Consider the following 25463-nt stretch of genomic DNA (forward strand, 5'->3'; position numbering starts at 1 on the left):
ATCTAATGGACCACCATTAATTATTGCTACTATATATTACTGTTACTAACCACCATTAATTAATTACTATACATGGTGCCAGATCAGTGCTTCGCACGTGTATTTTTTTTTGTTTGATAATGAAAAATTATAATGCAAGTCAAAATTAAGCCTAGAAGATACATCGAACTCTGTTAGAATGAATATTTTCTATTTCACTCAGATGTCTTCTCTGCTCAGTTTGTTCACGAGGCCCAGCCCATGGAAATCAAACTTGTGATGTTATAGATTCGGCCCGGAGCGAGAGCAGTGTACAAGACTTGTTGGAAGAACCGTCGAAGGAATTGAAGAGGTCAAAACTCCATGCAAATCTCCTTCATTTAAGCTCCGTTCAAAGAGTTGTTGTATATTGAAGTCCAACTGCTGCAATTTAATTACTAACATGTGCCTCATTCATGGCGAATAAATATCTGGTATATACGTAAATCATTACTGTCTCTTTGCAAGCTGTAAATTAGGTGTTCTAACATAAAGGCAAGTTGTCGGGGGTTTTTTTTTTTTTCTTCACTCCATTATATTGACTATCCAAATCCAAGTAATGGGCAGTATAATATAATGTACTCTGAATAAGGATTAGTCGGAGTCAAAAGGTCTACTTATTTAACTTGATGGCTACCACTCCAAAAAGACTGAGACATTTAATGTCTCTTTGCATGAAAAGCAGAGACATTATCTAGGAAGTACTGTTGCAACAGTACACCTATTTGCCTAATTATAATTAAACCTCAATCAGTTTTTTTTTTTTAAATTTTGTTTATAGTTCTTAATATATTATATAATCCGTATAAAAATTTACTAGTCTCTCCCCAATAAAAAAAAATCCATACAACTTTTTTTTATAGATTCTACATTAGAAATTGCATATATTTATTTATTATTTTTTATTGAATATCTCTATATAAATTTTATTTAATATTTTAATTAATTATGATCTTTAATTTAATTTATTTATAAATTATAATTAATAAATAAATTAATTTATGATTTTAATTTGATTAAATTTATAATTTTTATTTAAAATGCAATTAATTTATGAATTTTAATTTAATTATAGCCAATTATATATTTTTTAAACTTATTTCAAATATATTTATTTTTTTTAAAAAAATACAATTTTAATTATTACTAACAATTTATAAAATAAAACATTATAGTTAAATGTTTCATAAAATAATTTATTTTTTAATTATTTTGAAAGGTCAAACATATAACATTATCTTATTATTAATTATTGGCTCAATAAATAAATAAATTTGAAAAATCAAATGCATGCACCTGAACTAAAAATCAAAATCTCATCTGCACAATACACAATCATAAAAGGTACAAACCTTAGATAAAATCTACATTGAAGATGCTCTAACGTACACATCTCCAATGCCATATTTTTAACAGGTTTATAAAATTTAGAAAATTAAATAAAAAAGTTTTAATCATTATTATAAAAGTGAGGCTTAAGATTTTTAGTTCAAGAAGAGCCGTTGTTAAAAATCAAATCTATTTTTTTTTAACATTGCATGTTTTGCATTTTCAAAATAATTTTAAAATGAATTATTTTATCTATGAATTATTTTAGTTAATTTTATGAAGTATTTAATTATAACATCGTGAACATCTGTTGTGTGAGTTTAAGTCCCTTGTACCAGGTGGTGTAATGCCAGGAGAGTTATGAGGAAAGAAAATTTGACTTATAGAAAATAATTTAAATTTTTAAGTATGGCCCCCTATTCTTTCATTGCTTTTTTAGTTGGCAAGACTGGTAACAGACTCTTATTTATAAAAAAAATAATTTAATTTTTTATATCAGATATTAAATTAATAAAAGAATACTCTTAGTCAAAAGGTCATCCATAATTTTAACTAAAAGGTCACGGGTAAGAATGCACCATACCCATGCAATAATACTCGAGAATCTCTAGCAATAACTACTGTAACATATTCCTCTTTATAAAAAATAAATTAATTTAATATCATACTTGATCTTAATCTAAAATTGAGAAAAGTAGTGTTGCTAATTCTCTACTCACAGTCTTGCTAATTATAAGATTGATCTTAACCGAAAGCGTCTGAGAAAAGTAGTGTTGCTAATTCTCTGCTCGCAGTGTTGCTAATTATAAGATGTGAAATTAATTTAAAATCATGAGTTAATTAATATATTAATTAAAAATTATAAATAAATTAAATTAAATATCATAATTAATTAAAATATTGAATGAAAATTATATAGAGATACTAAATAAATAATAATAAATAAAAATATATGATTTGTAGTATAGAGACGGTAAAAAAAATTGTATGGAAGTTTTTTAATTGGGTAGAAAATAGTAAAATTTTATATTATTGATGTGACATTAAAAATTATAAAAAAAAAATCTCATATTGAGGTTTACTCATTAAAGATACCTTAATGATGTAACATTGGAACATATTAGAGAAGTATCATGCTAATGAAATACTTTATATTCATGTTTTAATTGATATACATTAATAAAGATGACATGTATTAAATGGAATACTTTATATTCATTTTTGACTGACAGATATGGCCATTGAAATTGACCGAAGAGAGAATGTGTAGTTGTAGTGATGCAAGTTTGTATATAAGATCCAAGGAGACATGATATCATTTCGATGGACCAATTTATTAATTACTATGAGAGAGAAGAAGAGCAATCTTATTAAGTCTGATGCATAATTTGAAATTAAGTAATCAGAACACAAACAAGAGGAAACAGCTTGCATTCATAAAAAAATTATGCATTCATATTTTTTTATGAATGCATAATAAACCTTAGATCTGAAGAGATCTGGAGTTAATTGCAATCTTATTTTATTCCATAAGGTGGCGTGCTTACTCCTAAGATCATGTCGTTAATTAATACAATATATTTAATTGTATTTAATATCCATATTTTGAAGCAAATATTTAAATTGAATACCCAGTGTTAGAAAAAATAATAATTTTTTTTACAACAACGTAGTTGAACTTTCTAAATATCTAAATCATGTATGCTATATCTATTTTACCCCTCTTATTTATACCAATCCATTACTGTAGTGTATATCAGTCTACTGGCAAATTTTCTTTTAAAGACCACTTTATGAAATCGGCTTAAAGAGTTTCGAATGATATAATCATGTCTTATCCCGTCTGAAAAATGAAAATCAAGGAGACGGAAAGCTGGAGATATTACTATATTGACCATAAGTAGACCGTGAACCAATATGTATTCATAAGAAACGTAGACGGGAAACGAGTCCCGTTATTGACCCTCTGACACTCAAATAAGTCGCCGGTAAGAAGAAGAAGATGTAACAGTAGTAGCGCAAGTGAAAATAGTAGAGAAAATACGTACTTGCGCCGATGTATGGATCCCCCTTCATATAATGCCCTGGTGGATGATGTACACATTTTTCAAGGCATGACACGTTCTCCTATTGGTCATGGATACGTTCTCCAATTGGTCATGGACATGTGGTCACGGACACGTTCTCCAATTGGTCATGGACATGTGGTCACGGACACGTTCTCCAATTGGTCATGGACAAGTCACTACTAGAAAAAACACTTTTTGAGACACAACAAAATATGTCTTAAATTGTAAATTTGATGTCTCAAAATGTTTTTGAGACGGTGATGAGACGGTAATGTAGTCGTCCCTAATATAAGCGTCTCAAAAAAATATTGAGACAGTTGTACTGTCTCAAATGCTATTTAAGACAGTGATGAGACAATTGTTCAATTGTCTCAAAAATATTTAAGACAGTTATTTTTTTGTCTCAAATGTTATGTCTTATCTTGTGAAAATAACTAGAGACACTAAATTGAGATGGTAAATTTTTCAAAGCATGGACAAGTTGTCACGGACATGTGGTCACGGACATGCACGTTCTCCAATTGGTCATGGACAAGTTGTCACGGACACGTTCTCCAATTGGTCATGGACGCGTTCTCCGATTTGTCCGTCATATGATTCGCTTATAGCCTACGCCACATGTCAGTGGCGCCATCTCCCAAAAGTATATCCAAATACACGTCAACGTTTCCACGGATTAGCCGAGTGGGATAACCACTCGGTCGAGTACTCCTTTGCTCGGTCGAGTATTCCTCTGCTCGGTCGAGATTTCCTCCGCTCGGCTGCTCTTCCCTATGACGACGAGTCTAATTAGTATGTTCCTGCTCGGCCGGAATAGCGATCCAATCATCTACACGAGCCTTCGCTTGGCTCATCCTATTGCCAGTCGAGCGACTCATGCCCGATCGGCCCTTAATATAGGGCTCCGCCCGGCTACCTTTTAGTGGGCCCTGTTGGTCCTCTAGCGTTGACCCCCTTGACTTTGACTTCCACGTCAGCTGATATCTTCCTCCTTTGGCCCGCACTTGGTGGACCCCTTTATCACTACATCACAAGCCTTCCCCTCAAGTCTAGTCGAAGGAGGCGGCAAGTTCGACTGACTGGACAAGTAGCATATCAGGTGACTTCCTCTGATCGGACACTATCCATGGCCTGGTAGCTGGTCAGAGGGCCGACCGGTCATTCCTTTGTTGGGGATGTGTAGCTGCCGCTTAGATGATACGTCATAAGTTTGGTGTTGGATCGACCGTTCGACTATATCATAATCGAATATCTATGTCGATCAAGATGGTTGACGCTAATACTTAGCGAATTTTTCCATTTTTCTAGACTTTCTTGGCTGGGTGCCCAACGACAAGTGTTGGCGTCATCTCAATTTCTAGAAGACCGTGTAAATCTCTGATCATTATGGTCGAACATGCTGCTCATGTCTTTTAATTAAGCCTCATTAATGTCGTGCTATAACCTTCGGACACGTGTTCCACTTTCTACCACCGCACGCTCGATGTGATAGGCGGATAACCGCTGGTGATGTGACAGGTGCCTTTTCAAATTCTACAGTCGGATCTTCTTCTAGTTTTTCGCAACCCTTGATTGGACGACTCAAGGTGATCGGTCGTGAGGTTTATAAACATTACTTCGCTTTGCCGTCATCTTTATTCCCTGCATTTTTTGTTTTCGAGTGGCGTCTGCGACATTTCTTGTCGTCTTCTTCTCCGGCGACCATTCTCAGTAAGATCCTTCTTTTCCTTCGTCGAATTCGTTCATTATTTCTTCCCGATTTTCTCGCTTTCGATGGTTAGTTCCTCGCAGCCTCCAGTGCCTGTCCCTAGACTCTAATATACTTCCACCGAATTAAGGTTTGACGGGGACGACAAGAAATGCTGAAATCCACATACCAATTTCCCACTTCTTATCAAGAGTTTGTTCCTTCACTTACGGTCGGTCATACGAGCCACCAGCTAGCTTTTTGACTTTCTTTAAGGGTCAGTTCAGTGTAGGCCTTCGATTTGCCGTTCATCCTTTTTTTCTCATCATCTGTAAATATTTTCATATTTCCCTATACCAATTAGTGTCGAACTCCTTTAGATTGCTATGCGGGGTGGTAATTCTCTTCTACCTGGACGACCTTCCCTTGACTCCTCGGCTCTTTCATTACTTCTACTACCCTAAATTGTCTGAGTCGGGGACCTTCTTGTTCCAAGCTTGAATGGGCTTGGTCTTCTTTGACAAAATGTCGTCCTCCAAAAAGTATTGGAGGAAGCATTATTTCTTTGTTTGTTTTCCTAGGCGGCCCGACTTCCTGACCGGGTGGCAGATGGAAGTGATGGCAGCTTCGTCGCTCGAGAGATAAAAAAGTCGATTGGACTATCTCCAAGCAGCGTCCAGTTTAGTCGGTCAGAAGTATCATATCCACAAGCTGCTATTGGAGGGTGTCTTATATGTGTTCGGCCTGAGCCTGATCCAAATACACCTGCCGTCCATCGTAGGTATGCTCTTTCTTCTCCTCATCTTTGAATATAACTAATTTTCCTCCTTTTTTGCAGCCCGTAGCATGTTGAGGGCACGCCTGGGTGCAGGCTCGCGGACGCGGAGATCAATGCAGCGACCGTGGGCGAGTTGGAGAGTCGTGGCTTGCAGTCGGTCACCCCTTCTGAAGACCCGCTTGGCGAGGCGGGCGAGACTCCTGCACCAGCCAGCGAGGTAGGAGGTAGTTAGACAGCGGCTAGCGGAGCCACGGCTGCTTCAGACAACCTCCCTCTCGAACGACCCTCGATGCTGCCGATTGCGGTGGCTTCGGAGTCGGCCACCTCCGGCACACCTCAAGAGGCGCCGCGGGGAGGCCTTGTAACGCCCGCCCTCCCTGCTAACCCTAAGGGACGGGGCTACGATACTCAACGTACATATTACAGCGGAAGACTTAAAAATCATTTTTCTTGGTTTAATAAAAACCGAACTACACTAATATGGTTTCCATAACATGATAACAAGTTAAATAGAAACATAACATCAAGTCAACCATGTAGTACTACAATTTATGAAACCAAAGTATAATTCCTAAAAGTTCTTAAAGCAGGTTCTTATTTGGTTGCCTAGCCACCGTCACACACATCTCTTTGCCTCTCCTGCTGCTCCTTTAGTTCATCCAGCTTTTTCCTTTATCTGTGGTACAAGGAAAGTAAGCTATGAGCACTCATGACTCAGTAAGTTCCTTTCCAACTCACTAAAACCAAAAATCATTACATAATCAAAGAATATATCAACATAACATGATCTCAACTAGTCATGACATAACATATCATACTCTTTAAGCATATCATGCAACATAACAAAATCATAATTAGTCATGGCATATCATCTCTTAAAGCATAGCATGAAATATAGCATAATCATATCTACTCATGGCATCTCATCTCTTAAAGCATAGCATGAAACATATCATAGTCATATCTAATCATGGCATATCATAAATCATAGCATTATCACAACATGATCATAAAGTATATGCAATATGATTTTGAAAACATGTATCCGAAAAACATGTGTATGTCTCATGATCTTTAAAATCATTTCTTCTTACATATATACTTGAACATAATATCAACATATTCAGGGCCCCGGCTTGTACCATACATACATAACATAAATGCGCGCGTCCTAAGTATATCCAAGGTAGCAAGTCTTGAATCATACTAGGAACTAGGTCAAGATCACAAAGCATGGCCTAGGGGCATACTTAAAGAGTCCATCCCTTATCAGCCTAGATCACAAAGTAAGGCCTAAGGGCGTACTAAGGAGCCCATCCCTTATTAGCCTAGATCACAAAGCAAGGCTTAGGGGCGTACTAAGGAGCCCATCCCTTATTAGCCTAGATCACAAAGCAAGGCCTATAGACTGATTAGGAGTCTACCCTTGGTACAAGCCTTACAAAGTAAAGTAGCATGTATAAAAATGCATCATTTAGTCACATAGCATAGCATAAAAGTATGCATCACTTAGGCATACATTATGTCATAAAAGTATGCATCACTTAGGCATACATCATATCATAAAAAGTATGCATCACTTAGGCATACATCATATCTTGAGAAAGTATGCATCACTTAGGCATACATCATATCATAAAAAGTATGCATCACTTAGGCATACATCATGTCTTGAGAAAGTATGCATCACTTAGGCATACATCATATCATAAAAAGTATGCATCACTTAGACATACATCATGTCTTAAGAAAGCATGCATATTTCTATCCACATACAATATCATAAAAACAAGCATATTCCAAGCACATATCATATCATTAAAGCATGCATATTTCTAAGCACATAACATATCATTAAAACATGCATATCTCTATCCACATATCATATCATAAAAAGGTATAAATCACAAGCATACATGGTTAAGCATAAGGGTGTATCATGTGATTATACTATCATAAGAAACATGGTAACATAGTTAACTTGGGTTCTAAGCTTCCTAAACCCTTGGGTTCCTATCATGGCCGAACCCCCTTAGGTCTCAATTTAGGTAAAAACCACCCCCAAGCATGTGAAACCTAAATTATCATTATATGAATTTCATAGGAAGCATTATAAGTATGATTTACTTGGTTTCTAAGTTCTCCAAGTCCTTAAACTCATATGGCCGAACCCTATCAGTATATAAACAAGGTCCCAAATGTCATGAAAGCATGGAAACCTTAAACCATATTTATAGCATTTTTTTCAAGTAACATAGTAAGCATATTGAGCTAGTTCCTAAGTCTTTCAAGCCCTTAACATATGTCATAGTCAAACTTTTAACAAGTGTTCATTAGGGCTAAAAACAAACATACAAGCATGTGAACTTGAACTAACTTCATGTATAAATTTATAACAAGACATTATACAACATGTATGGCCGAAACTTACCCTAGCCTCAATTACGTCATTAAACAACATATAGCATGGGAACTTTGTCTTTCTACTTATCATATTCCATGTAAAGTGACATAAGCATATTTAATTCTTATTCTAGGGTTTCTAGGGCATCTATTCCTTCATGGCCGAAACATACAATGGTCCATTTAGGTCATGGAAAAATTATCCAAGCATGTGACACAATCAACACATTATCCTATTTTCATAAGAAGCACTTTTAACACATTTGGTTTCATTTCTAAGGCCTCTAGGTCTTTTAAACCCTACTTGGCCGAAACTCAACAGTATATAAACTTGCTTCAAATAGCCCAAAAGCATAAGAAATTATACAAGTTTCATAGCATGTATAAAGACAAACATAATAAACATACATGTGAATTGTGTCTTAGGCTTCCTAGGTTTCTTTCCCTTTTTCTTTTATTTTTTCTCATGGCCGAAACCTACCAATCTTTAAACTAGGTTTTAAGTAGCCTAAAGCATGGAAAACCTAAGTAAGTTTCATGGCAAAAATTACTAAGAACATCATATACAAAGTTGGTTCATAAACAAGCTAGGACCTTTATGATCTTACATGTCATATATCATGTAACTAATTTTTCTATACTCAATTTAAACATAAGAATATTAAACAACTTTCATATCATAATATCACAGAGGTCTTGAGCATATTAGAATTTTGTTTAAGCTTTTCTAAACTATCCATCTTATCATGGCCGAAAATCTAAAATAAGAGTTCATGAATTTCTAGCAATGTTCAACATGCAATTCTTTAAGAAAACTCTATATTCTATCATACAAACATGGTTACTTAAATTTAAAGGTCTTCCTAACCCTAAGCCCTTTTCTTGGCCGAAACATATAAATGGATTTCTTTTGGTTCCAAGTAACTTTCAAGCAAGAAAACCAATAAAAGACCCTTAGTAGTTCATGGAGGGAATCTTGTACTAGTTTGGTTACACAATGTTTTCCCTAACCTCCTTAAAATATTTTTGGCCGAAATTCTAGGGTTAGGCACTCCTCTGATCAAGCATCAATTAGGTATAAAAACATGAAGAAAATCCTTCTTACATAGCATAGAAAACATATCATGAAATAAAGACTTGTTTAAACCTTCCTAGATTTGAAAACCCTTTCTTTAGCCGAATTTTCTTAAATTCTTTCCTAGGTTTTCTAATCCTTATAAAATCCGAAAATCACATAAAAAAAAGCCTTGTACCACAGGTGAGGGGAAGCTTACATCCTTTTCGCTTGTGGATCTAAGGTATGGTGATGAAAGAAGTAGCCTCTTCCTCTAGTTCCTTTCCCTTTGATTCCCTTGTTTAGTCCTCCTTGTATCTTAGGCTTTCTAGGAGAAAACCTTGGCTTTGGGGCCGAAGGTGGAGGAGAGGGAGTTGGTGTTCTCGGTGAGGGAGAGGGAGGATGAGAAAATGAGAGAAAAATAACCTTCTCTTTTCTTGCTCCTTTTTATGTTAAGGGGGAAGAGGTAGCAAAATTGATTTTTTGCTTTCCTTCTCCCTTAACCCATTTTCTATTTTTTTTATTTATTTTATTTCTTAATTTATTCTCACCATTCATGATGAAATAAGGGGAATGAATCCCTTTAATCCCTTCTTTAAATTTTCGGCAAAATGAAGAAAGAAAGAGGGAGAGAATGAAGGAAGGCAAGTTGCCTTTCTCTTGCTTTTTTCTTGTTTTCTCTTCTTAGATCTTTACTCTTACCTTTATTATGAGTTTCCCTCCTTTGTTATCAACATCTTCTCTCTATCCCAATTGGTTTCTACTAATTAATTCTATGAAATATAATATAAGAGGTTCATGGTTCAATCCTTGACCTCCTCTTCTTTTTATTTCATTTTTATTTCTTTTTGCTTCAACTCACTTCCTATTATTTTTCTAAGGAAAAATCTCACATTCATATATTTATCTTACAAGCTTAGTGGGTATTACATGCCTCCCCCTGCTCCACCACATCTGCCCTGCAAACCTCGACCCGAGCCGATTCGCGCCCTTTCTTTGAGCGGGGTGAAACATCCACACCTGTTCCACTCGAGCAAGGAGTCGTAGCCCTCCACCATTCACTATTATCCGTCCGGAAGCCTTCTCGTCCAGTCTACTGTTTGGGACCATCTGTGCGCCGCTGATCGCCTTCATGCCACAATCATATTCGCGGGGAGCCTAAGTGTCCATCATCTGTCCATCTCCTACGTCAAAGTCTATAGGGAGAGTGACTTCTGACCCCTCTGGTCCGAGCAACCAAAAGCAGATAACGACCATCATCCACCTACCCACTGATAAATGGCAAGGTCCAGGCGACATCACGTCCTGCACCCCCGAGCACCAAATCCATATTCAAGGGCCACTAGCACAAATATAGGCCGATGTCAGGGCCCACGCGGTGGTCATATCTCCTGGGGAGTTCGCGAACAACCATACCTAGATGTCCACTTGGGTATGTAGACTGCCTTTATATTCATCTATTTTTAGCCTGCTCGGTCCTTATAATCTCCTCATCATTGCAGTACCGAGTCGAGAGCCTGACTATATACCAGAGATTGACATTTTTGGAGCACAAAGTCGAGCAACTTCACACCCCGACTAGCGTATCTAAAGCCTCTTGTGCTCAACTTGAACAGCTGATGGCCCAAGCGGCTCAGCTAAAGGCTAATCTACAGTGAAGCTCCGATTTATTGCAAGAGGAAAGGAGCAAGAACGACGATTAGGCTTCGCAACTAGCGAGCCTCAATAAATAGGCCAGCTCTTTTAAGTCGAAGATCCATTCGACCAACACCAGGAAGCTTCGAACCATTGAGGACTTGGAGATCAAGAACAAGGAGACTCGTGTCCAGGCTTATAACCTGAAGGAGGTTGAAGTCGTACTGGGCGCCGAGTGGGAGAGTCGATCGACAGAACAAGCTGCGGCGAAGGCTCAGCTCGTCGCCGCCAAGGATGTTGAGTTGGAGTCTCTAAAAGCGGAGTTGGAGGCATCCCGATCGACCCTCCAAATTTATCAAGAGGCAGAGCCTGATCGATTTGAAGTAGTCAAGTTGGATTATCTCCGCTCGGATGCCTTCAATGACCGTTTTACTAATCAAGCGCTCCGCTTGTTCAACTTTTGAATTAATGGGACAATCGACCAGCTGAAGGACAGCGGCTATCTCCCATCCGACTGACAAACAAGGCTATCAACAGGGAGAAGCTGACTGAGTCGCTCCCTGATGACGTGCTCCACTATCTCAAGTAGCCTTCCTTTAGGCCTCCTCGGGTTGTTTTATGTATTTCTCCATATGTAACAAATTTTCTAAGTATAAATGAATGCATCGCCATTCGACATTTCATCTTTCTATCAAACTTTGCAAGTGCCTGTTGATAACTCCCCGTTCGACGTCTCTTCACTTTGTCGAATTTTGAAAGTGCTTAAGGAATGCGCTGCCGTTCGACTCAATTGGGACTGTCCACCACTTAGAGTTTTATGAAATTTGTATAAGTATAACTCCATGCTTTCCCAATTGTAATTGTAGCTAATCTTAGAGAATTTCGCATGCTCATTCCAGCATAGGCTGAACGACAATATCGTGTCGAGGTGCTCCTGCTTTAATCATTGCCCGACCTGTTAACTTTACTTTATGGCTATAGGAAGTCACTCAGCCTTCTTCATCGCCGACTCAGTTTTAGAGTCGTCGCTCAGTTGCTATTCATCATAGACTTGAGTTTATAGCCGCCGCTCGGCTATTGATGCGTAAACTTGAGTTTATAACCGCCACTCGGCTGTTGACGAAGACATGAGTTTATAGCCACCGTTTGACTTTTGACGAAGACATAAATTTATAGTCACCGCTCGACTTTTGACGAAGATATTGGTTTATAGTCGTCGCTCTACTTTTGATGAAGACATGAGTTTATATTCGTTGCTCAACTTTTGATGAAGACATGAGTTTATAGTTGTCGCTCAACTTTTAATTTGGTCGAACGACATAAGAGTGTAGAACACTTAGGAGGCGTTTGGTTTGTATTTTCCATATTGTTTTCTATTTTCATTTTCTGAGAAAATGGAAAATACGTTTGATTTGCATTTTCCACGTTCATTTTCAAGAAAAGATAGAGCATTTTCTAAAAAAAAATGGAAACACACAGAAAAATCATTTTCTGAAAAATGAGAAAATATGATTTTTTAGAAAATGAAATGAAAATGCAAATAAACCAAAAGCACCCTTAGAATTTTTATTCATTGGTTTCCTACATCTACAAGACATACACCTACATAAATACATTCAGATTTAACCATGCATCTCTCAGCCGACCCTATATGGCTGGAGATGGTTCGCGTTCCAATGTCACTCAAGCTTTCTTCCGTCCTCGTCCTGTAGGTAGTAGGCTGTTTTAAAAGGTCCTCCCCATGGAGCCTCCAATTTGGTGAAGTTGTCGACCAGCTTCACTCTTTTCCACACTAGGTCGTCGACCTGAAATGACCTTGGGATTACCCTCCGGTTGTAATTCTGCTTTATGCGTTGTTGTATGCCATCAGTTAGATGGCAGCCTTATACCGCGCTTCGTCCACCAAGTCGAGCTCCATAAGCCTCCGCTCGGTGTTTCCATCATCGTAGAATTGAACCCGATTGGACTCTACTTCGACTTCCACAGGAACCATCGCGTCATCACCGTACACCAGGTGGAAAGGTGTGACGCCGATCGCCTCTCTTAGTGTGGTGCGATGAGCCCACAAGACGCTCGGGATCTCATCGACCCAGCTTCCTCTAGTATTGTCGAGCCGAGCCCGTAAAACCCTAAGAATTTCCTAGTTGGTGACTTCTGCCTGACCGTTGCTCTGAGGATAGACCACTGAGGTGAAAGTCTGCGCAATGTCATAGCCCTCGCACCACTCCTTGAGTCTCCGTCTGACGAACTACGTCCCGTTATCTGAGATGAGCCGGCGAGGGATGCTGAACCGACATAGGATATTTTGCCATATGAACTTGATGACCATGTGTTTGGTTATTTGGCTAGCAGCTCAACTTCCACCCCACTTTCAGAAATAGTCTACTGCGACACGTAGAAATCTATGCTAACCGGTCATCATTGGGAATGGTCCAACGATATCCATACCCCATTGGTCGAATGGACAAGATACCATGGATGCCTTCATTTTCTCAGTCGGTCGATGTTTGATGTTGTGATGTTTTTGACACGAAAGGCAGGTGACCACTATCCGAGTGGCATCATCTTGCAGTGTATGCCAAAAATATCCCGCCAACAGGATCATTCAGGCCAGCGATCTGTCACCCAGATGACTTTCGCAAGAGCCCTGATGTACTTCTTAAAGAATATATTCGACGTCTTCCGATCCGACACACTTGAGCAAAGGTCTTGAGAAAGCTCCTGTATACAATTGGTCTCCGATCAGAGTAAACCACCCGACCCTCTTTTTTAACAGGCGAGCTTCTTCCTAATCGACAGGAGTGCTACTCGATCGGAGGAACTCTATCAGTGGGGTCCACCAATCGCTCGGGAAGGTTATTCTATCCATCCTGTCGATGTGCGCCACCAGTGCGATTTGCTCGATTGGTTGCTCTATCACGATCAGCGATAATGAACTGGCTAACTTAGTCAACTCATCTACAAACTGATTGTCCGATCGGGCGATCTTTTGAATAAGAACATTTTGGAAGTTTGCCTTCAACATCTTGAAAGCTTTTGCATAAAGCTTGTGTCGAGAGCTGTTTATTTTGAACATCCCCAATAATTGTTGAGCGGCCAGCTATGAATCCGAGTGGATGATATCCTTCGTGGGCTCGACGTGCCGAGCTACCTGCAAGTCAGTTATTAAGGCCTCGTACTGGCTTCATTATTGGTAGCCCAATAGTCTAGTCGTAAAGACAGTGGCGAAATCAAGAGAATGTCGATCCCGCTACCTTGCCAAATGGATGATCCGTCTACGTATACTTTCCAGGTCACGTCTGGTTCAGCGATCAAGACCTCAGCGACAAAATCAAGTAAGGTTTGGGCCTTCATCGTCGTTCAAGTTTGATATTTTATGTCGAATACGTTCAACTCGGTTGTCCATTTGATTAGTTATCCGAATACCTCTGGGTTAAGAAGGACTCTTCCCAAGGCACTGTTGGTCTTCACAACTATCGGATGTGAAAGGAAGTATGGACGAAGTCTTTGAGAGGCGAGTACTAGCGTGTATGTCAATTTTTCGAAACAGATGTAGCAGGCCTTTGCATCTTTCAATATATGACTCAAAAAATATATAGGCTGTTGCACTGAGTCGTTCTAGCGCACCAACGCCGAGCCAATCACATACTTAGTGGATGACAAGTAAATCAAAAGTGGCTCGCCAGCGATGGGTTTGACCAATACAGGCAAGGAGTTAAGATACCCTTTAAGCTCTTCCAGCGTCTTGTCTCATTCTACGTCCCACTAGAACTTAGTCGCTCGACGCAGTATCTTAAAGAACGGATGACTCCAATCTGATGACTTAGAGATGAACCTTGATAGCGCAGTGATCCGTCCGGTCAACCGTTGGGCCTCCTTCAAGTTGTAGGGCGAGGGCATGTCTCGTAGCGCCTTCACCTTACTCGGATTCATCTCGATCCCCCGTTCGGTGACAATGTATCTGAGGAAGCGACCGCTCCTTGCTCCGAATAAGTACTTGTTCAGGTTCAATTTTATCCCACACATCCTTAAAGTTTGGCATGTTTCTTCGATATCTGCACAAAGATCAGTAACTTAGAGGGGCTTTATTAGTATGTCATAAACATATACCTCCATGTTGCGGTCGATCTGTTGACGGAACGCCTTGTCCATCAACCTCTGATAGGTGGTGCTGACATTCTTTAGTTCGAACGGCATGACAGTGTAGCAATAAGTTCCGTCGACAATGATGAAGCTGACCTTCTCTTGATCCTCCCGGACGAGCGGCACTTGGTGGTAAACTTGATATGCGTTAAGCATGCAGATCAGCTCACAACCCACTGTGGAGTCCACCATCTGATCTATCCTAGGCAGGGGATAGAAGTCCTTCGGGCAAGCTTTGTTCAGATCACGAAAGTCAATGCATACTCACCATTTGTTGCTCGGCTTGGAGACCAGCACGACGTTGGCGAGCCAACTTAGAAACTGAACCTCGTGAATGTGATCGATTTCAAGCAGTTTTTCTATCTCTGCCCAGATGATTTGGTACTACTCTGCACTGAAGTCCCTCTTATTTTGTTTCACAGGCCGAGCATTTAGTCGGACGTGAAGCACGTGCTGAGCTACACTTGGCGAGATGCTTGGGAGTTTATGGGTCGACCAGGTGAACACATTGTGATTTCACCTAAGGTAGGTGACTGGCTCTGCCTTCTTCTCCTTTGTCAGGTCGGCGGCGATGAAGGTAGTCACCTTCGATCGGCTGAGATGAATATGGACCTCCTCTTTTTCCTCATAGACCAGCGCGAGCAGTTCCTCCCTGATGGTGTTCACTTCTAAGCGTGGAGTCTTCCGCGCGGCTCTTGCTTTGGACTTGACTATCTCAACATAGCATCGCCGAGCGGCCAACTGATCACCTTTGTCTTCGCCACCTCGTCATCCACCGGAAACTTGATTTTCTGGCAGAAAGTAGAGACCACCGCTCATAACTCATTAAGGGGCGATCGACCCAATATAACATTATAGGCAGATGATACGCCCACCACAATAAAGTTTATGACCCTTATCCTCTTGATCGGCTCCTCTCTAAGCGATATAGCCAGTCGAACTTGGCCGATCGACAATGCTTTGTTGCCTGTGAACCTGTAGAGCACGACCGTCATTGGTTGCAACTTGCTTCGGTCAATTTACAGCTGATTGAACTCCTTCTTGAATATTATTTCATTGAGCTACCTGTGTCAACAAAAGTTCGATGAATGGTATAGTTAGCAATTACCGCTCGAATTATCAAGGCGTCGTTATGAGGGATCTCCACTGCCTTTAAGTCTCGGGGGCCAAAACTGATCTCGGGTCCTTCGGCTTTCTCCTCGTTACACCCAACAACATATATCTCTAATCGCCGAGTGTGAGACTTCCTCGCTCGGTTGGAATCATTGCGCCGATCTCTCCCCGAGTGGCATTATTTCGACTATCTTCTTCACGAGCCAAGGGTCGGTTCTGTTAAGCAGAAGCTCGGGCAGGACTTGTGTTGTTTCTTCTTTGGGGTTGATGATGGTGTGGTTCGACCATCATTCTTTCTTCATCTCTCTGCCCGGATGATCGACACCTATGGTGTTAATCGGGTGATGGTGATCAATGACGATATCCTCGTGGAGCCGGCCTACTCACGATTGGCTTCAGGTCGTATCAGTCGCGCATGTTGTGTGTCGTCAACTGATGGAAAGAGCAAAACAATGGCGTCCTGGCGTCTGGCTACAACATGCTACACGACATCCATGTTGGGCTCCTAGTTTCGCTGTGCTCCTCCCGCTCGGGGCCTCTTGGGTGGCTGATGGCTGCTCGGTGGTCTCAGCTCGGACGTTAATGCATGCTCGGCAGGCGCCTCCTTTCTCATCGCCGCTTGAGTTTCTTCCATGTTTATGTACTCTGTGACCCTCTTGAGCAGGTGGTCAAAGTCCTTCGGCGGCTTCTGGATGAGTAAACGGAAGAATTCTCTTTCGGTGAGCCCTTGGGCGAATATGTTCACCAATATCTCAGAGGAGACCAATGGAATATCCATAACTACCTGGTTGAAGCGCTTGATGTAGGTTCTTAATGTTTCCTTGGGCCCTTATTTCAAGTAACTAAGTTAACACTCGTCTTCTGGTAGTGGCAGTTGTTGGCGAAGTGGTGTAAGAATGTCGCTCGGAAGTCTTTAAAACTATGAATCGAGCTGATCAGCATTCGTCTAAACCAACGCTGCGCTGACCTGTAAAGCTTAGTGAGGAAGACTCGACACTTTACGTCGTCGGTGTACTGATGAAGTGTGGCCGCGTTATTAACCTGGGTCAGGTGGTCATCCGGATATGTCGTTCTGTTGTACTCTCCAATCGTAAGTGGGGTGTAGTGCTTTGGCAGCGGGTCGCCCAAAATCCCTCGAAAGAACTGCTGATTGATCCACTTGGGTGAATCATCATTCCTTGGTGCTTTCCCTTTACGTGCATCCCGAACAGGTGCGTCGTCTGAGTAGGATCTGTTAGAGTGTATACTAAAAGCCTAGCTTTTGGTATAAACATTTATCTAGAAATAAGAATCACATTGGTCAAATGTCTACATTTGTGATAAATGTAGTTGTTCAATTAATTTATATTGTAGATAACATGGTGTGTGGTGTCACACACAGAGGATCATGTTATCAGTACCTTATAAATTATAAACAGTAGCTCACGACCAAAATGGAAAGGAACAAACCATTAGAAGGTCGTAGTGTAATTAGGTATCAGTTTATCTTGACTGTATAATTACACTAGTACACTTAGAGTGTATTGAGTAGGACCATTTGAGGTCGTTTCTTTTATACTGATTTTATAAAGAAACAAAGACCTCGGTTATTATGGAAGTGTGTGCTCTTAATCCTAATATAATAACAAGCACATATATTTGATATTTATTTCTTTAATTTATCAATGAGTGAGATTTAGTTCGATGAATCAATAAGCCCGATAAGTTGGGAAATGGTATCACTTATAGTGTGTGTTGTTGATTATAGAAGGAAACTGTGTCCTAGAGATACTAGGTTGATAATGTCCTCAAGAGGAGCTCATAAGGATTGTCATGTTAAACCCTGCAGGTGGACCTAGGCCGTCATGCTGAGAAGGTTGAGTGGTACTACTCTTGGACTAAGATATTAATTAACTGAGTTGTCAGTAACTTACTTAATTAGTGGACATTCGATATCTTAAACACAGAGAGACTAACATACTCATAATAAGAAGGAGCCCAAAATGTAATTTGGGATTGGTGCAGTAGTTCAATAATAGTTCTCTAGTGGAATGAATTATTATTGATAAAATTAAGTTGTGTGTTCGGGGCGAACACGGGATGCTTAATTTTATCGGGAGACCAAAACCAATTCCTCCTCTCGGTCCCTATCGTAGCCTCTAGTATATAGAGATTTATACCCACCGCATACCCACCTTCTTACCCATCCAATGGGGCCGGCCAAGCTAGCTTGGAACCCAAGCTAGGGCCGGCCAAGACCAAGTGGATGAGCCATGAAGGTGGCCGGCCAAAGCTTGGGTCCCAAGCTTAGGTGGCCGGCCACTAGAATATTAAAAAGGATTTTTATTAAAATTATTTCTTATGTGGATATCATGATTTTAAAAGAGAGTTAAAAAATTAAAATTTCCTTTTATAACTTTCTACAAAAGATTAAGAGAAGAGATTAATCTCTTTCCTTATTTGTAGTTTAAAAGGATGGTTTTAATTTTTGGTAAAACTTTCCTTATTTGTAAATCATCTACATGATTAAAGAGAGTTTAAAATTTGAAATCTTTCCTTATTTGTTGATTAAAGGAGGATTTTAAATTTTAAGAAAACTTTCCTTTTAAACATGTTTATGATTTAAAGAGAGTTTAAAATTAAATATTCTCTTTTATAAGTTTCTACAAAAGATTAAGAAAAGATTTGATATCTTTCCTTATTTGTAGATTGAAAGAGATTTTAATTTTTAGAGATAACTTTCTTTTTATCCACATGTTTAAAAGAAAGATTTTAATTTATTAAATTTCTTTTTTATAAACCAATCATGAAGGGATAAAATTATTGGAGAAATTTTTATAAATTTCCGGAAACAAATTAGGAAGTTTTAATTCTTGTTTAATTAAAACTCTCCTTGATTTGAGGAAGTAAGTGGCCGGCCATGTTTTAGTGAGAAGAAAAATTATTTTAATTAAAATAAAATTTTCCTTTTCATGGCAAAAGAATTAAGGAAGTTTTTATTAAAATTTCCTTATTTGCCAAGACCAAGGATTATAAAAGAGGAGGTAGAGGAGCCTTCAAGGGTGAACAACCTCTATTATTTTCTCCCTCTTTTCTTCCTTGGTGTGGCCGGCCTCCTTCCTTTCTCTTCTCTCCATCTTGTGGCCGGACCTCTCTTCCTCCTTGAAGAACAAGTGGTGGCCGGATTTTAGCTTGGAGAAGAAGGAAAGAAAGCTCACATCCCTTGGAGCTTGATTGATGGAAAAAGATCTTCATCTCTTGGAAGCATAGTGCTTGGCCGAAACTTGAAGAAAGGAGAAGAAGGTGCTTTGGTGGTTTCTCATCTCGGAAGATCGTTGCCCACACAACGTCCGAGGTTAGAAGAGGAATACGGTAGAAGATCAAGAGGTTTTTCTATAAGGTATAACTAGTAATTTTTCTTTCCGCATCATACTAGTTATTTATGGAAATAATACCAAATACAAGAGGCTTACGATTCTAGTATTTCGAATATGTTTTTCGAAGTTGTGTTCTTTTATTTTTCTTTTCCTTGTGATTTGATTGTTCCTTTTGGTTGACCTAAAGTTATTTTAGGAAATTAAATATTAGCTTTCCATAAAAGGTTTTGTCTAGTCGGTGGTGGTTGTTCCCATATCCAAGAAGGCCATGTGCCTCGCCACGTCAGTACTGGGAACCAATTATGGAAATTAATATTTAATGGAATTAATAACTTAGGTGATTTGGATCAAACGTGTTAAGTTCCGCAGGAGATCCAAGTCTAAACCTTAAAGAACAAATAGATTAAGTTTTGGATCAAACGTGTTAAGTTCCGCAGGCGATCCGAAATTTAATTTAAAAGAACACATGGTAGCTAGGAAAAGGTTCAGACCTTTGTACAAAATTTTTGTACAGTGGAACCTCTAGGTTTTCCGAGTAGCAACCAACAGGATCCTCGTTCCTTGTCCGCTCGGCCTAGCTCATTTGTTGGAGTGTGGAATAGTGCTCGGTGGAAGGGGATCAACGCATGGGGCACGTCTCCGTATATGCCGGTCAGCTTCTTACTTTATCCCTGAGCAGGTACATGATCCACTCGGTCTCCATATCCGGCTTGGTGACCCACCACTGAGGTTGCGGGTTCTTGTACCTGACACTTGGTTAACGTCTGTTGTTGTTATTGCTCCAATATTTTTGTCACTCGGGCTTATATTAGCATATCCAGCTCCTCCTTTATCAAAGTCATCGTAGTGAGTCGTCTAGCGTCCTTCATCTTCGCATTTCAGATTTAGACTACATTTCCACAGACGACGCCAATATGATCTTGTCTGAAAATCGAGGAGACGAAAAGTTGGGGATGTGACTACTGTGTTAACCAAAGTAGACCTTGTGCCGATCTGCAATCACAAGAAACGTCATTGTCAAGCTAGGGAAGGGGTCTCCGGCGTTGGCCCTCCGACGCTCAAGTCAGTCACCGGTAAGAAAAAGAAGACGTAACAAGAGTAGCACAAGTGAAAACAGTAGAAAAAATGTGTACTTATATCGATGTATGGACTCCCTTTATATAATACCCTGGTGGGTGACGTGCGTGCTTTTCGAGGCATGGACACATTCTTCTATTGGTCGTAGATACGTTCGCCAATTAGTAATGGACACGTGGTCACATACACGTTCTCCAATTGGTTGTAGACACGTTCTCCGATTTGTCCGTCGTATGATCCACCTATAGACCATGCCACGTGTCAGCGACATCATCTTCCAAAAGTATATCCAAATACACGTTAGCGTTCCCACCGATCAGCCGAGCGAGATAGCCGCTTGGCCAAGTACTCCTTTGCTTGACCGAGTATTCCTTTGCTCGACTGCTCTTCCATGCGACGACGAGTCTAAGGAGGCATTTGGTTCTTTCCTAGGAATAGGAATCGGAATGGAAATCATAGTATTGTGGAATGAGAATGGATATGAGCATGAATATCACTCTTAAAAATAATGTTTGGTTAGTTGAATATTTCTATCGGAATAAATCAAAATTTTCTTTTTTACCCTTAAAGGAAAATAAGAGAAAAAATTAGATGTGAGAGAAAGTTGAATGTGAGAGAAAAATATGATGAGAGAAAATGATGAGAGAGAAAGAAGAGCGAGAAAGTGCGATGAGAGGAAATGAGGAAAGAGAGTATGATGGGAGAGAGCATGATGATAGAAGATGAGAGAGGATGAAGAGAGAGAAAGTATAATGTGAAAAAATGAGGAGAGAGAATGTGATGGGAGAGATTGAGGAGAGAGAAAATATGATGAGAAAAAAAGTGTGATGAGAAAAAAATAGGAAAGCGAATGTGATGAGAGAGATTGAGGAGAGAAAAAGTATGATGAGAGAGAAAATGTGTTGAGAAAAAAAGGAGAGTGTGTGATGGAAGAAATTGAGAAGAGAGAAAATATGATAAGATAGAAAGCATGATGAGAGAGAAAGTGTGATGAGAAAAGAGAGAAAAGAGATTGTGATGTGAGAGATTAAGGAGAGAGGAAGTATAATGAGAGAGGAAGTATGATGAGAAAAAAAAAAGAAAGAGAGCGTGATAGAAGAGATTAAGGAGAGAGAAAGTGTAATGAGAAAAAAAGAGGAAATAAAGTGTGATGAGAGAGATTAAGGAGAGAGAAAATGAGTAATAAAATGAGGAGGGAGAAAATATGATGAGAGAGAATAAGGAGAGAGAAAGTGATATGAAAGAAAAATTAAATAAATATATTTTAATATTTGATATTAAGGGGAAAAATTTTAGTTTTTGGTTAAGGGTATTTTGGAAATAAGAGAATATTTTGACTATTGAAAATAGAATAATGATTCATTGAAGGGGGGAGACATAGGAAAGAGTTATTACCCAATTAGAGGATTCATTCCCTTATTTGTATTTCTATTCCTATAATTCAAATATCAACAATGACAATCAATGATTGTTATTTTCATTCCTTACTCTTATTCCTATAAACCAAACGCTCCCTAAATAATATGTTCTTGTCCTACCGAAATAATGATCCGATCATCTACACACGTCTTCGCTTGGCTCATCTTATTGTCAGTCGGATGATTCACGCCCGATCAGCCCTTAATGTAGAGCTCCGCTCGACTACCTTTTAGTGGACTCTATTAGTTGATGCTATCTTCCTCCTTTGACCCACATTTGGTGTGACTCTTTATGACCGTATTAATATCTTATGTATTCATCTAGTTATCCTGAATATATATATTATTTTAAATATCAATCTAACATTGAGAAAAATAATTTTTTAAAAATATAAATAGATGTTTAAATAAAATCTATTTATTTAAAAAATAAAAATTATAACTGCCGCCTGATATAAATGAGAGGGGTGCCATTTTAAAACTTGGATTCGTAATTTAAGTATTTATGAAACTTAGTTATTCGGTGAAAAGCTGCAAAAAAATTTAAAAAAAAAAAAAACTCAGATCTGAATTCCTAACTTAACCACTTCTATTTCTTTTTCTTTTTTTTTTTGAAAAAAAAGCATCTACCTGTAAAATAAATCAGAAACCCTCCTCTTTTTCTAACTTTTCTTAAATATTTTTTCTATCCAGTTCTGTCCCTAAACAACTTACAACTAGGTAAACTAAAGACATTTTTCCTCGCTAATATGGTGAAGTCTCTCCTATCCTAATTTTTCAATCAAAGCCTTTACCCTTAACTTAATTACTAGTACCTTAATTTTATATAGAATTTGAATTTTAATCTCATTTTAGAAATTTATTTGCAAATGTTATTTTCTTTAAAAAGTGCATATTTAAAATTCTTCTCAGCTAACTTGATCAATAAATTATATTCTCACACAATAATACCAACAAATTTTAAGCAATTAACTTTCCACATTTGATTTGTTTGCAGATAAAAATTATTTTTAAAAAAAATCTAAAATAATAATTTTATGACACCTTATTTCCAAGTGAGGCTGACTCCTATTATTTATTTATTTATTTATTTTTAAATCTTTGAACCGATGATGAAAAACGCTCGCATTTTCCTTACATGTTCCCGTTAATGTAGCATGACACCAGGCACGGGAAATCCCGCCCCTTTAGAGGTCTAAACTAGCGCCTCACCTCCCCTTCTTCCGGCACAAATCATGATATCCCTCTATTTCTGTGACAAACCATGCAGATTGCAGACGTCGAGCAGGACAGAAGCAACCATCTATCCCTATGCAAGACGAAACATTTAACGAAAGTGCATGCAAAGTCAAATAGAAGCCGAAGGAGAAGCTTTAGCTTTTTTTTTTTTTTTTTGGATTTGAACTAAATAAAAGATTCACCTCGAAAACTCAACTCACCTCTTCTGCCCCTCTGCAAATCGAAAGCGAGATCAAGCACGGACTTCTCTAATCTCTAATCAATCTCTCTGCTTCCTTTTTCTAATCGTTATCGTGATCTCTGATCTGCTATCGCCATCCATGTCCAAGCCATGCGTAAGCAAATTCATTTATACCTGGGACCTCATCACCTGACACCGCCATTCATTTCTCCACCACCACTTCCTTCCCGTTTTGACCTCAACAAACAGTTTCTTTCTTCTTCCTCCATTACTGCGAGCTTTGTTGGACATGGAGTTTTGGTGTTAAGAGAGAGCAAGCACCAGTGAACCATATCTACTTCTCCCTCCTGTGTTCCTATCCTATCGATGGCGGAAAGGAGTCTCCTTTCTGCACCTCCTCCTCCTCCTCCTCCTTCTCCTTCTCTAGTAGATTTTGGGAACAGGATCACCCCCAGCATCCTATTGATCATAGTAATCCTGGCCATCATCTTCTTCGTCTCTGGTCTCCTTCACCTGCTCATGAGGTACTTCCTCCGGCCCAGCAACAGGGACCCGGAGACAATGGGGCATGCCACGACCTTCCAGGGGGAGCTACAGCAGCTGTTTCATCTCCACGACGCCGGGGTCGACCAAGCCTTCATCGACGCCCTCCCCGTGTTCCAGTACAAGTCCATCGCCGGCGTCAAGGACCCCTTCGACTGCGCCGTCTGCCTTTGCGAGTTCGAGGGCGACGACAAGCTCCGGCTGCTCCCCAAGTGCAGCCACGCGTTCCACACCCAGTGCATTGACACCTGGCTCCTGTCCCACTCCACTTGTCCGCTGTGCAGGGCGAGCCTCCTTTATGATTTGTCGCCTAGCCACAGCGGCAGCTCCATGGCGGTTGTTCTTGAAGTCGGCGGGGAGAACAGCTCCCGAGAGATCGGTTTTGGTTCCCAGAGAAGGGAATCCGAGTCAATTGACGATGAAATATCAGCGAAGGAGGAGGAGATCGATGTGGCTGTTAAACTTGGGAAATTTAGAAGCGTGGAGATCGGTGGAAGTGAGGCGCAAGGCAGCAGCAGCGGTGAAGTGAACCAAAGGCGGTGCTTTTCCATGGGGGCGTACGAGTACGTTATGGAGGACAGGTCCGTTCTTAGGGTTTCCATCAAGCCGGTGAAGAACACGGCGAGCTTCAAGAAGCCCGGGCAACGAATCGCCAGGTCGGAGTGCGACGGCAACTCCAGAAGAGAAGGGTTTAATGAGTTCAATGCGGCGAGAAGCTCAAGATGCGATGAACGGAATGCCCACAAGTTGTTGGATGGCTTGCCTAAAAAAGAGAGCTTCTCGGTGTCTAAGATTTGGCTGCGGCAGGGGAAGGAGGACGTGGAAACAAGGAGGGCAGTGTCGTTTAGATTGCCTGTGATTCAAAGTGGAAAAACAGACCTTAAGCTGAAGCAGAGCAGCAGTCCATTCGCCGCCACGGCTCAGCTCAATGGTTCTAAGTGGCGCAGTGAGAACGTGAGTGAACTGGAACTGGAATTGGAATCAGACGCGGAGGAGGTTGGCGGCTTCGATGGAGCAGTGTCAAGGGTGGATGAAACACCTTCATTTGCGAGAAGAACTCTTCTCTGGATTACAGGGAGGCAGAACAAGATAGAAAATTGCGTTTGATATGATTCATATTTCGGTTCTTGATCTGGTTCTTTGAATTGCTGCATCTAGAAAAAAAAAAAAAAAGGTGTAAAGATGGTCATCAAACATAGATCAATTTGTTTATGGTTCCTTCATGCTTGGAGAATCATCACTTTCATCTTAGTTAGATGTTTTGATTAGCACAAAAAACTTGAGAAAATATGAAAGGAGAGAGAAACAATCAATGCTATATTTATTTTGCTACCAGTTAACTGTTTAAGTCTCATTTTTTGTGAGTAGAATAAATATACCTGAATTTTCACGATCCCGCCTATAGAAGCAATTATAGGAC

The 25463-nt window shown here is 39.7% G+C and overlaps 1 protein-coding gene across 1 annotated transcript; it reads left to right on the forward strand.

The window, feature by feature from the left end:
- The first annotated feature begins 23519 nt into the window (after positions 1-23519).
- On the forward strand, positions 23520-25266 carry LOC122012736 (RING-H2 finger protein ATL13-like). The gene has a single exon (XM_042569377.1). It carries the CDS (start codon positions 23867-23869, stop codon positions 25148-25150), a length of 1284 nt encoding a protein of 427 aa, XP_042425311.1. The 5' UTR covers positions 23520-23866; the 3' UTR covers positions 25151-25266.
- The last annotated feature ends 197 nt before the right edge of the window (positions 25267-25463 follow it).

Source organism: Zingiber officinale, chromosome 8A (assembly GCF_018446385.1).
Source record: "Zingiber officinale cultivar Zhangliang chromosome 8A, Zo_v1.1, whole genome shotgun sequence".
NCBI classification, from domain to species: Eukaryota; Viridiplantae; Streptophyta; class Magnoliopsida; order Zingiberales; family Zingiberaceae; genus Zingiber; species Zingiber officinale.

Coding starts and splice junctions, on each gene's coding strand:
- LOC122012736 (XM_042569377.1), top strand. CDS start 23,867: ATGGCGGAAAGGAGTCTCCTTTCTGCACCTCCTCCTCCTCCTCCTCCT.